The 14106-nt window shown below is 43.3% G+C and overlaps 1 protein-coding gene across 5 annotated transcripts in view; it reads right to left on the reverse strand.

The window, feature by feature from the left end:
* Positions 1 to 12088: 12088 nt before the first annotated feature.
* Positions 12089 to 14106, reverse strand: part of FAM114A2 (family with sequence similarity 114 member A2) — a 37911-nt gene continuing 35893 nt past the window's right edge. For all 5 annotated transcript variants that reach the window (XM_057540059.1, XM_057540062.1, XM_057540063.1 and 2 more), the window contains exon 14: positions 12089 to 13417. In XM_057540059.1, coding sequence (XP_057396042.1) covers positions 13316 to 13417 — 102 coding nt within the window. In that variant the 3' untranslated portion in view covers positions 12089 to 13315. The remainder of the gene's footprint in view (positions 13418 to 14106) is intronic.

Genomic DNA, 14106 nt, shown 5'->3' on the forward strand with positions numbered 1-14106 from the left:
TGTGGGCTGTGGGAAGGGATGCTAGGCACCTGGTGTATGTAATGACAAGTGAGTGTCCACGGATGATATGTGCGCACGTAGCATGCCCGAGCTCGGCCATTCACACTTTAACAACCTACACATGCATGTTCCCCAGCGGCCGTTTCTGCTCATGGCTGCCATGGCCTCTCACCCCAGAGTTGTTGGTCTGGGGCTCCAGATTTCTTGATAGCCATTGTTTTTCTCTAAATCTTAGTTAGACTTCGGCAACTCTGGGGAGAGTTTCCTGCTGAGCTGGCCCCTTCTCCCACCAGCTCCCCAGAAGGTCATGCCCAGTATACAGAGAAAAAAATCCCAGGTGAGCAGGACAAAATCCATCTTAAGTGAGATTTCTTGCTTTTGTGCACACCAAGCTGAGAACAAATAGACTGACAGCAGCTGGCATCTTCCTGGCATGTACCAGTTTACAGAGTGGGTTTATGGATGTTGTCTTCTATAATGGGCAGCCCTATGAGGTCAGCACTGCCAGCCCATTGGACAGAAGAGGAAACAGAGGCCCAGGGAGGTGAGAGGAATTTCCCAAGAACCCACGGAGAGTCAGTGCTCCCATAGAGTTCTCTTTGCCTAAAACCTCAGATATCTCCCAACAAAAGAAGGAGGTGGGTCAGGTGGAGAGGTAGGGTGGGGTGTAGAATAAGGACACTTTGACCCTCCTTGTTTTCCTATTCTGTCTCCCCGAGCCAGCCTCCAGCAGCCCAGAAGCCTGGAGGGCTCCCCTCCTCAGACTGAGCCCCACAGGGAGGGGGCCTCCAGCCCTGGGAGCACAGGCTCCAGAGACAATGGCCACTAAGGTCTACCCCTCCGTTTTTCATGACTCATCCCCACCCTGCACCCACGAGAGCCACTCTGCTGGATGGCGACTGTGCCCCTTCTCAGACTTGGTCTCGAGATTCTCTCCTGAGAGCACTGACACCTCCCCTCCTGCCACCTCCCCTCCTGCCACCCTCACCAGACAACTTGCCAGAGTAGCAAAGACAAGGCCAGATCAGAGAGCGCCGGGCTTTAAAGATGGGATTTCAGACTGCAGAGGACTGGAAAGGATGGTTGTGTAGATGTGAAAACTGAGGCCCAAGGGGGCAGGGACTTGCTGAGAATCTGTTGGGGGCTTAGAGGCAGAGCTGGGCTGGAACCCATGTCGTGGAACTCCCCACGAGCGCACCTGGCCAGGCATGTGCCCCACCTCCACCATCCCCTGATCACAGGAACTGATTTTCGCAGCCCCTTGAGCTGCCCAAGGTCTCATTTTCTCCTCCCCAGGGAGTCTGCCCTCTGATTTGGGGACACCTCCACCTGGGTTTGGAAGGAGACATCCACCCCAGTGAGAAGGGGAAATGAGTTTCTCAAAGCCCAGCCAGCTTAGAGACCTAGGGGCTCCCTTACAATGCACCTCTGACTCACAGACTCTTATGGGTGCATATTTCTCAAGTCCCCCTGCCCATAGAAGGCTGGAGGAATTGGAGTTCCTCTGCGTGGCCCTAATGGATAGAATTAGGACCAGTGGGTGGAATTTACACAGAGGCAGATTCCAGCTCCACATAAGACAGAACTTTCTAGTCAGAACTGTTCTAAAATGGAATAGTCTGTCTTCTGAGGTGGTGAGCTCCCCAACACTAGAGGCAATCAACCTGCTAGGGATATTATAGAATAGAGTTCCTCAAAATGTAGCCCACCTGTATCAGCATGAATTATCTGGCGTTATTCTTTTTTTTTTTTTAATTTATTTATTAATTTATTTATTTTTGGCTGTGTTGGGTCTTCGTTTCTGTGTGAGGGCTTTCTCTAGTTGTGGTGAGCAGGGGCCACTCTTCATCACAGTGCACAGGCTTCTCACTGTCGCGGCCTCTCTTGTTGCAGAGCACAGGCTCCAGACGCACAGGCTCAGTAGTTGTGGCTCACGGGCCTAGTTGCTCTGCGGCATGTAGGATTTTCCCAGACCAGGGCTCGAACCCATGTCCCCTGCATTGGCAGGCAGATTCTCAACCACTGCGCCACCAGGGAAGCCCCTGGCGTTATTCTTAAAGGGGCAAATTCCTGGGACCCACTCAACACCCACTGAATCAGACTCTGAGTGTGGGCCCAGGAATCTACCTTTTTAACAAGCTCCCAGGTAATTCTGAGGTAGGATTCTGACAATTGAATGTTTGAGAATTCCTGCTCTAGAAGAATACCAGATGGAATTTGCTCCCTTTCACCTCTGAAATTCTATGATTCTATCCTTCTATGAAATACATATCTCCTCTGGTTATTTGTGTTGTATAAGGGACATCTTAAAGACAAATTATTTTTAAGTTACAAAGTCACAGTTCCATGATGGAAGACAGCAGGCAGAGGAGGTGCATGGGGGCAGGCCGACCACAAAGGCAGCTGTTAATTCCCTGCTCCTCTACCCAGTGCTGACCTGAAGTGACAGCCTAATATTGCAGATCTTTGGCTATCTAAGACTCAATGGTCCCACCCAATTTTATCTCAACACCTTTGTATCCAAGGCCCAAATTCACTAGTCATAGCAGGAGCCAAGAGAACAGAGGAAACATCCACTTACCAATCTGGAGCTGGAGGGCAAACTGGTCTCTGGGCAGGGCTAACAGATACTTCCTGGAGCTTCTCAAAAGTCTTCACGCTTTCTACACTTCCTCTTTTCAGCCCTGAGGTGAACAAACTCGTCCAAACATCCTAAGGCATCACAGTCAGATCATGACAGATGTTTCCAGCCAAAGCCTGGGGCTCAATCCCACCCCACCTCTTGCCCCCCTTGATCTCCCTTGTCAGTGGCAAGGCACACCCTCCATAAACTGTGGACATATTTTATGCCAACCTTCACGATTCTCTCCCCTCTGACCCAGGAAATAGTCACTTATGTGTTCAAAGATACGTATAAAATGGTAGCAACAACAGTATTATCAAAATAATAGACCTAACAGAATAACCTTAGCTAACACATATACAATACTTATTTGTTTCATTTCCTAAATGCTATTCCTATATTAATTTGTTTAATCAGCACAATGAACCATGAACCAGTACTGTGATTATCCCCAGTTTAGAACTTGTACATCCCCTCAGTAATTGAAAAATAATTTGAAACAATCTGAGTGTCTAACAATAGGGGATTTGTCAAATAAATTATGGAGTTTCCCTAAAATAGAATATTATGAAGCTATTATAAAGAAGGTTAAAATATTTAATAAGCCACAAATATGCTCATGTTTGGTAATATAAAAAGCACAGGAAATAAAACTACATATAACTGAATTTGGGGTGAATGTGCATAGGAAAAAGAAAAACATACCATGGTTAGGTCCTTGGCAGGGAAGTCTTTCTGGAGTGGGCTGGCATTGAGCTAGGGTTTGTTCAGAAAGCTAGCAGGGGCTGGGGTAGGGGTTGGGGGTTGTACTCCTGATGGAAGCTGCATAAGCTGTTGCCACTCACAATCCCAGGTAACGAGGCCAGAGGGGGAGCTGAACCTGAGATGCTCAACACTGACTATTTGGAGATCACCGTTCACTTCTGATTCTGTTACCACCTGCATGGTGAACATGGCCAAGTCCTATCCTTTCTCTGGGCCTCAGTTTCCCCATTTGTACAAAGGTGGTAATAACACCTTCCCTGACTCTCCCATGAACCAGGAAATGCAAAGCTCAAGTGAGGGCTTACGTTCAGGGATTCCTAAGGTGAGCTGTGGGCAAAGCTGGGCTCTCTCTCCTGACCACTTACTGAGGCTTTACTAAAGACCAGAGACCAGGCTAAAGCACATACAGGGCCAGCTTCACGGGTGTGTGACCAGTACAGTCACACAAGGCCTATACTCACAAGGGCCTATGCTTGGGGGTTTAATGCTCTGGGGTTACCATCGTGAAATGCTTAATAATTTTATATTTGAATTAGCTCTTGTTAGCAAAGTTAGATAGACAGTGGAACATGTGCTGGGGGCTTGGAGTCTCGGCCGACGCATGGCCCAGCTCACTTTCTCTCGGGGGCAGGCCCCGGGCTCCTGTGAGGGTCTGCGCTAACCCACCAAGTATCCTTGTGCCTGAGAGAGCACAACATTCAATAGCAAATAAAAAACTCCATGGCAGGCCAACAGAGGAACCACAGAAGAAGGTAAAAAGCTCTATTCTTGCTTTTTGAACAAGGAACCCTGCATTTTCATTTTGCACTGGAGTCCACAAATTAAGTTACCCTGGGCAAATCTAAACATAAGGAATGTGCTCATTTTATTTCATTTCACAGGCAAGGAAGTTGTGGTTAGTTTATGATGCCTAAGGAAACATAGCTGGAAGTAGCTTAGACAGAATTTGAACCCAGGTCAATTTGAGCCCAGAGCCTGTGGTCTAACCACTGCACTGCAGGCAGTCAGGTGACTGCACTGGTGGGGAGCCCCTCCAGAGCAGTAGCCCCTGATGCCCTCCAACCACAATCAAGGCCGTCACGATCCACATCAGGGTCAGCGTTTTCACCTGGATGGAGAAGGCAGAGCCCACCTGGGGGTTGTGAGAGGATTAGGAAAGCCTTCACACCTCAAAATAATCTTCATCAACTGAGATAGTCTGGCCTGATCTCATCTGGCTGTATGAGATTCTTCTCTCTCCTGGGGAAGCTGAGTGGGCCCCAGAAAAAACCCACAGGGAGCACATTTTCTGGCTGTCTGGTTCCAGAGCTCACCCTTGCTCTTAAACATCTTGCCGTTCTGCCTCCGCAGGGGAAGTGAGCAGGGTAAGGATTGCAAGCCGAAGTGGATTTTAAATGGCCGCTGACAGCTGATGGGTCCGCCCACTCTAGGTAGCAGTGTTCTCTCACCCCAGTTCCATTTGAGTGGCCCCCTTTTTAAGCCATGCCAACCCTGAAAATATAGGAGAACCAAAAACCACCCAAAGGTGGTCTCCTTAAACCCCAAGGAACTTCAAGATGCAGAAGAAAACCCCTCAGCTTGTTTGCGCTATTGTGTATTGTCTCTCCTCTCCCATTGGATCTTGGTATCTCTCTTTCACCTTGACCGACAGGCATCCTGTCCTGATTCCCTTCCTACAGTGTATTAACAGCAGCAGTTGCTTTTCTGGGAGGGCGTAATGTGAACTTGAATGAGCCAGCACACAAATATTTTATCTTCCCATTGCCTGTCTTTTAGGTAATCAAAGGAGACAGGCTATAATATGCATTCAACCATCAGGACTCTTTAGAGACCCTAAGTCTATTAGAGAGAAAGGGCTTATTTTTCACATTCAATTGGGATATAACAGGAAGTCCTGAGAAGTCTCATCCCTTTGAAGGGTGAAAAATACTTCTGTTATCCTCTCTGTCCCTCAACCTGCCCAGGCTTATCTTCTTCCCTATAGGGCAAGATTGGCACTTCTTAAGTTATGTCTTTACTGCCCCCTGATAAGTTCAGGTCAGAATTAGCTAATTGGCTCAGCATCCACTGGAGCCATGGAGAATCCAGACCCAATGGTCCAATCCCCTCTTTCCACAGCTGAGAACCAAGCAGCAGTGAGTGCAGTGGCTACGAAGGCAGGCAGAGGGTGGTGGTGAGTCTGCTCTCCCACCACACACCGCGTGACCTCAGGCTAATGTCTTAACCTCTGCAGGCCATCGGAACAGTTCCAGCTTTGTTAGGCTGTTGTGAAAATAAAGGGGATTATGTACTTAAAACCTTCGGCACACTGGCCTGGCACATAGTAACCACTCAGTTAACATTAGCTATTATCATTAGCAAGATTAATGCATGGAAAGTGTCTCCGTATAAATCCTGTGAGTTAGAGACTAAACCAGCGTTAGAACCCAGTTGTCCTGGGTAGGTCCTGTCAAAACCTTTATTTATAAATGGCTTTTATTTAATTTATGATGCTTCTTTCACCTGTTTGATGCAGAATTTGGCTTTAATGATGCTGGAAACAGAATTCCATAAACATCTTTTCCATTGAATTGGTGGATTTCAGTGAACAACAATGGATTAGAATCACCCAGGAAAATTTCTCAAACCCCTTCCACTTTGGAACCTGCTCCCCAAGTACCTGCTTATGAAGAGGAGCCAGACGGAGCTGCACTCGCCACCATTCCTGCTTCCCAACACCTGTGACAGGGATGGTCACCTGAAAGAGAGGCCCCCTAGGCCTTTGTTAAACCCAGGAAGTGGGCAACATTTCTTGACTCTTTGGCTCCCTTGGCCCAAAGCCCTCCTCCTTCCTTTTTTTTTTTTTTTTAATTTAAATAGGTATTGAGATAATTATAGATTCACATACAATTATAAGAAACAGAGATTCTGTGTTCTCTTTACACAATTTCCCCCAATGGTAACATCTTACAAAACTAAAATAAAATTTCACAACAAGGATATTGACATTGAAACAATCCACCTGTCATTCAGAGTCCTCAGGTTTCCTTGTACTCATTGTGTGTGTGTGTGTGTATGTGTGTGTGTGTGTGTGCGCATTTAGTTCTATACACTTTATCACATGAGTAGGTCTTTGTGGCCACTAGCACAGCCAAGTTACTCCATCACCACGAGGATGATGTGTTGTTCTTTTAAAACCACACCTACCAGACTTCCCTGGTGGCGCAGTGGTTAAGAATACGCCTGCCAATGTAGTGGACGCGGGTTGGATCCCTGTTCTGGGAAGATCCCACATGCCGCAGAGCAACTAAGCCCATGTGCCACAGCTACTGAACCTGTGCCCTAGAGCCCTCGAGCCACAACTGCTGAGCCCACGCACCACAACTACTGAAAGCCCATGCACCCTGGAGCCTGCACGCTGCAACTACTGAGCTCACGTGCTGCAACTACTGAGGCCCATGTGCTCTAGGGCCCACGTGCCACAACTACTGAGTCCGCATGCCACAACTACTGAAGCCCGCACGCCTAGAGTCTGTGCTCCACAACTAGAGAAGCCACTGCAATGAGAAGCCTGCACACTGCAATGAAGAGTAGCCCCGGCTCGCCACAACTAGAGAAAGCCTGCGCGCAGCAAAGAAGATCCAATGCAGCCAAAAATAATAAATAAAATAAAATAAAATAAAAGCTTATTTAAAAAAAACCCCACACCTACCTACCTACCTCCTCCCCCATCCCCATTCCTAACCCCCCTATTCATCTGTTCTCCCTTTCTGTAATTTTGTCATTTCCATGTTATATAAATGGAATTATATACTTTATGCAGTTTTGGGGGATTGGATTTTTTCACTCAGCATAATTCCTTTGAGATTCATCCAAGTTCTTACATGTATCAATAGTTTGTTCCTTTTAATTGCTGAGCAGTAACCCATGGTGTGGATGCATTCACCCAGTGAAGGACATCTGCATTGTTTCCAGTTTTGGGATATTACAAATAAAGCTGCTGTGAACATTCATATATTCCTCTTTCCTCTTTGATCACTAATTGATGCAGATTCACTAAGATCTTTGTTCCTCCTGCTGCAAACATGACTTGTCACCACACTATCCTTTCTATGCCAACTCCTAGTAGCTTTGGATAATCTGCCCAGATGCTCCCCTACAGACACTTATCACTAGACAGGCGCTTTCAAGCCTTTCTCCTAAAAGAAATAAAATAGAACAAACATGAGTTTGGGAGCCAGACGTGAGCTCACACTGCAGGGACTCTGCCTTTTACAGTGAAGTCTCATGCGAGTCACTTAACTCTGAATCTGTTTCATAATCATAATAAAGTAGCTGATAGTTAAGGTTTCTTTATCAACAACCTGTGGTGGCAGTGTAATGTAACGGTTAAAAACAGGAAGTCTGGTACCAAGCTGCCTGGGTTTGAATCCTGACTCTACCACTTGTTGGGTATGTGACCTCGGGCAAGTTATTTGTGACCTTCCTGTGCCTCAGTTTTTCCGTCTGTAGATAGGCATACTAATAGTTCCTATCTCATGAGGATTAAATGAATACACACAAAATGTTCAGAACAGCGCCTGGCACATAGTATTTACTAAGCATTAGTTCCCATTGCTATGTGGCAGGCACTATTCTAAGCACTTTACACAGATTATTTTACTTAATCCTATCAATGACTTTATAATATACGAGTGCTATTATGAGATCAATTTTACAGATTACCAAACTACAATTTAAGGGATTAAGTCACTTGCTAATGATCACAGGTCTGGAAAATGAGGGAAGTGAGATTCAATTTTGAGTCTGTCTTTGCTTCTCACTTCTACACCATCCTGCAGGCCCATGAACTGGGGGTGGCAGTGCCCTGCCTGGCAGAGCAGTTATGAGGATTTACAAAGTTACGTGTCTTCCATGGTGCCTGGTAGTCAATGGGCTCCACGTGTGTTAGTGTCCTCTTGTAACTATTGGTAGCTGATGAACAACAGGTCATTCTATAGTTCTATACACAGCAGAAATTGGCCTCTCAAGACACAAAGCACCAAAACAGAAGGAGCAATTTGAGGGTTTTGAGGATGCATCTGCAAACATTTGCAATATGACCTGCCCAACAATCACAATCAGATTTGGGACGAGTCCATCCAGCTCAGCCACAATCCATTACAAGAGAGCAGCTGCCTCACTTGCTTCCTCGGAGGGCTTTGCAGCTACCATGCAGAGATTGCTCAGACAGTGGCACCCACGTGAGCTCCTACAGGACAGAGGCCACACATTCTGCAGTCTGTTCCCCCAGCCCTTAACCCAGTGTCTGGGATAACCTCTCAGTAAATATGTGCAGAACCCCAGGGAGGCTCTGGTGCAATGGAGAGACTAGGCCGGGATTCAAAGACCCAGATTCAGGTCTCTGCTGAGCTTGCTATCAGCCATGTGACTTTGGGGGTCACTTTTTCCTATGAGGCCTCAATGTCCCCAGCTATGAAATGAGGGGTTTTCACCTTATATGCTCAAAATCCCTTCCAGCTCCATATCCTCTACTAGCAGCAAAGCACTAAGTAACCTTTCCTCTTTTACTTTTCTTTCTTTTTCCCTCCCACTCCCCTCCTTTTCTTCCTTCTTTCTTTCAGTCAGACAACAAATATTTCCTGCCATGTGCCAGCCCCAGTGCCAAAAGCTGGGAACTCAATGGTGAGCAAGACAAATACAGAAAAAAGGTACTCAAGTATTTGCTGATTTACTGAATGCACTAAATGCCTAAGAATATTCAATTCTAACTTTGAAACTTTTGCTTCGACATACATGCTAACCATGCAGTTCTCATTACTCTCAATGATATGCCTGGAAGAAGTAATGGAAGATCAGGTTATACTAAACACTTAAGAGAAGGCCTTCAGTTCTGACATAAACAGCTACAATTACTATGTAGACAATTCAGGCTTAAACAGGTTTGGCTGAAATTGCCGAGTCAGTGCACCAGTTACCCAACTGAGACTGGCTGGTAGAAACTCTGTGACAAACTACTCCCATTCCAAATTTAAAAACATGTTTTAGGGCTTCCCTGGTGGCGCAGTGGTTGAGAATCTGCCTGCCAACTCAGGGGACACGGGTTCGAGCCCTGGTCTGGGAAGATCCCACATGCTGCGGAGCAACTGGGCCCGTGAGCCACAATTACTGAGCCTGCGCGTCTGGAGACTGTGCTCCGCAACAAGAGAGGCCGCGATAGTGAGAGGTCCGCGCACCGCGATGAAGAGTGGCCCCCACTTGCCGCAACTAGAGAAAGCCCTCGCACAGAAACGAAGACCCAACACAGCCATAAATAAATAAATAAATAAATAAATAAATAAATAAATAAATAAACAAAAAACAAAAAACCATATTTTAAAAAATTAAGCATACTGGTGCATGCACAGTTGTGATGGGGAAAATGACTTCCTCTTTAGAACTAGCTTAAGAGCATAGCAATGGCCCATGTGCACAGAAGGAAACAAATGTGGGGCTGACAAGAAGACACAGATGATGATTCAATTCTATTTGTAGTCTCTGTATCTGCCCCTTACGAGAGTAGGCCAGTCAGAAACTTAGATGTCTAGAACATTCAACATTCATGCGTGAGGGTGAAGTGATCAGTCACTGCAGCCTTCCTTTACCTTTAGCCTAAAGGATATGTTAGTTCAGACAATATTCTGATTTATAAAAAAACTTCCCTGAAGAGTTGATTGGGGAAGTGATAGTTAGACATGAAGGGACTTTAGGATTTGGCCAGATGATGTAATGACAAGAAAGGATGTAATAACAAGGGTCACAAGTAAAACAGGGAGGAACGAGTGACTGGTTGGTGCGTGAGGAACAGCAGGTTGTGGTTGAAAAGTGACACTAATGGGCGAGTTTTCAAAATTCTCCTCATGTATTAGCCAGAGAACTTGATGACACATTAATTAAGAGGTTTGTTATTTTTAGAACTTCATTTCTCAAATGCTTCATTCTAAATCATTTATGAAAATGAGCTTCACATTGTAAAGACATAATAAGCGATTTCAACCTTTGACATTTATGAAGAAATATCATGCTTACTGAGAGCCCACTGTGGGTACAATTTTATTCTGGGTTTTCCAACCTGAAGAGTATATTTGCCTTTAAATTCAGAAAACATCTAAAAGTATAGAAAAATGTCTATTTCTCAACTGATGACATCAATAGCAACTACTTATAAAACATCTCTCCCTGAAATAGGTCTTTATATAAAAACAAATTCAAAAGAGAGGGTCCTCATTCAAGCAGAGGAACCCACAAAATCTTGCTTCCTGATTGTAGGACTGGAAAATTTACATTTGCACACATCAGCCCTGATTTCAGATTTGTGGTAATGCCACCGATATGAATTACAAATTCACATTTCAGAGACCTGTCAATCTAGGCGTCTATACCTTAAAAAAAAAAAAAAGAACCTATCAAAATCAAGTAAGGAAAAAGTAGCTTGTCCTTAACATGTTTCCAAGGTACTGTATAAAGGAAAAAAGAACAAGAATTAGTTCATGGAAATTTCTATTTCTTTTAGATCAAATTAATAAAGTCTCCTTTAATCATAGCCTTTAAAGATCCCAATAGTAGGAAGAGAAATATTTAATCCAGTAATAACTGAACATTTAACCTATCAAGGTGTTAAGTGAATTGGGAAGGGGAGGTAGCACATACTATGACACAGCAGTAAATCTTAGGTACCAAAAAATTTAAAGGAAGTAGCACCAAAAGAGTAGGTATCATCAAGAAACTACATCATGTACTCACCCCAAATGGAATAATGAAGCATGCACCATCCAAAAACCATCACCATAATCCAACAGGTTCCAATGAGTCCCCTGAATCTACCTATTCCACCTATCAATGAACGTTTATGCTCTTATTTCCCTAACTCTACTGAATCAAGGAACTTTCATTCTTTTTCATTATATTCTAGGTGAAAGGTAGGCAACTGTTACTCAGAATTCATTGGTCCTTTCATCATTTCATTGGTGGTCTCCTAAATCCACTAAAACACATGTGGGTGGGTGGGCAAAGCTGATGAGAGGGATGAGAGAGAAAGAAGGGGCAGTGACTCACATTGGCCTTTTGTAAGGTCTAATCCAAAACAGGTGAAACTGAGGGCTGCAATCTGGACAGGCATAAAAAGTCACTGTTCTATCCCCCACATCTATACCCCTCTTCTTAAAAGAAAAACCTTAGATGTGTTTCCAGATCAAAGAGCAAAAACTGCAAACTGCCCTTATATAAGAATCTGAACAGGTAGTAGGTAGTGTGGCCAGTTTCTAAACCTTGCTCAAGAAATACCACCCTCAGGGATCCAGGTTCAGACACAGCAACTGGGCCTGAGGCACAAATTAGGGCTGGGGACACCTGCTTTACTTACCACAACACACTGCTTTTCTGAAATTACAGAGTTACTTACTTTGGGAAGGGTTAAATGTTTCTATAAAAAGAAATATTCAAAAACTTTTCTCATCATGTTAGAACAGAATATAAGCAGAGTAACATTTTAGGGATGTTGGTGTATCTTTTTAGTCCAAATCTACTTATTTTCCTCCTTGCTAACAAACTGCCCCCTACCCCAAATAAGGTGATCACATAGAAATAGTCTTGATATCAACCTGTTATAGGTTCGCTTTGCTATTTCTGTGGTCTGAGAAGATATCAGGGCTCACATTTGCAAAAGTAAATAAAAGGATCAACTGACACGACTATTATATTTTATTTAAAGGTTTTAAAAGATAAGGGGCAGAGCTCACAAAAGTTACCTGAATCATTAAAAACCACAAAGTTGGAGAATTTTTTTTTAAAAGAGTGGATACCAAAATAGCTTTTAGGAAGAAGATAACCTGTAAGTCTTTTAAATTGTTGAGGAAAGCAAAAGAAGGCTTAAGATATGAAAGATAAAAGTTATATTTATAAACATGCTAAAGAATACATTAAAAGAAACAAAAAAGAATGAGGAAGAATAAACTATCTTAATCCTGTTATACATGAACATCGTTTCTATGGGACTCTACAGTCCACTTCAACAATATTCAAACAACAAAATCCTCATCACTGAAAGAGCTTCAACACTCCTTTGGAGTTGGCTATTACAGAATTTATCCTGCATATAGGGTATGCATGAAAAACATCCTGGAGATTCAGAATATCTGCAAACATGAAACTGTTTCTCTAAATTGCACTTATTGGTCTTGAATCCCATAAAGGGGGGTCAAACTACAACTTGAAGCTTGTCATCTTGCGGTGGGAAAGCAATTTGATGCCAAAGGGAACTTTGCTACAGTTCATTCATGTGGCTCTAAGTATATTCTATAAGCTTCTCCTCAATGCCAAATATCTACTGAGAATTAAAGAGGAGATGAAACTTTCTAACCTATTCCAAGAATTCATGTAATAAAGGGTAATCATTACAGAGTTTATATATACTCAGTTTTCTTAAAGCCATAGATTTTATTATAGAGAGGAGAAAGAAAATGGCATTAATAGATCAAGCACATGAATTCCAGAATACTGAGTTCCTTTTCCTCTTGCTTAACAACCAATTACATCCATGGACTGCAAAATTACAGCCACTGCAAAATTTTTAGTGTTTTGCATCTTGTCAAAGAAAGACCAATATTTTTGCCTGAGTGTCCCCTTAACCTATTATTTTTTAACTTTCTATAAAATTTCTTTTCAAATAATTTATTAATTATAACAACTGGGAAGAGCAGTGTGAGGACCTGAATACTTCAGCCAAGCAGTGAAGGCAACAAACTTCCTTAAACCTGCTCTCCTGCCTGGATTTTTATATACTAAAATAACCTTTCTCCCTCACTTCTCCAGGGGTACCCAGAAGACAGTGGCATTTCTTGGCCATCACAAGTCTCAGGTAGAATCTTCTCTGTTCTTCAGTGTTCTCACAAAGGCCTCTGGACCTGTAGCTCATGCCTCTGGTAATTCAGTCTTGTTCTCAATAAGCGAGATCTCCAGCACAGGTAAAAGTAGCTGAAAGGCATCCTGAATGTAGGAAGCACTGTTTGATGCCTATAAGGATAAGGATTGAAAAATAAGAAAAAGAAAATATTGCAGTCACTTAAAAGAGAAAATATATTATAAGACAACAAAAAAACAAATTAATTTTTACAATCTAACTGAATCTGTAGCCTGGCAAATAAGAATACAGACTTAACCATTTCACTAAATTTAAAGGGGAAAGAATGATCTAGCTCTTAAAACGATATGACAGCACCAAAAAAGAATGTCACCATTTTTGTCCAACTTGCCCATTAGAATGATAGCCATTCTTTGGCATCTTGCTCAAATTCGGCATTCAAAGCTTATTTATTCCTTGATTGAATGGGTAGATCCTGTCACAGCATTTTAGTCAATTACTCAAAGAGGATTTCAGAAGGCTATGAATCCTATATCAATAGGATTTCTAGTCCATTGTGATTGTTCTTCTTCCATGGACTCAACATAATCAGTGAACATGCGACAGGTGCTCACAAAGATAAACAAGGAATACTGCTTTTAAAGATGATAAATTACAGATATGTTTCTGTCTACTGCAAGAGACATATGAAAAACTTGGAATCATTATGCTCAGAGTTTGCCAGACTTCATTTATATCTGACAAGTTCTGACTTTCCAGAAGAATAAGAGTTCATTACATTAAAATAAAAATGTATAACTTCAAGGACAAGAGTGTTTCAAATCTGGAAGCACTAACAACC

This window comes from Balaenoptera acutorostrata, chromosome 2 (genome assembly GCF_949987535.1).
Source record: "Balaenoptera acutorostrata chromosome 2, mBalAcu1.1, whole genome shotgun sequence".
Classification (NCBI taxonomy): domain Eukaryota; kingdom Metazoa; phylum Chordata; class Mammalia; order Artiodactyla; family Balaenopteridae; genus Balaenoptera; species Balaenoptera acutorostrata.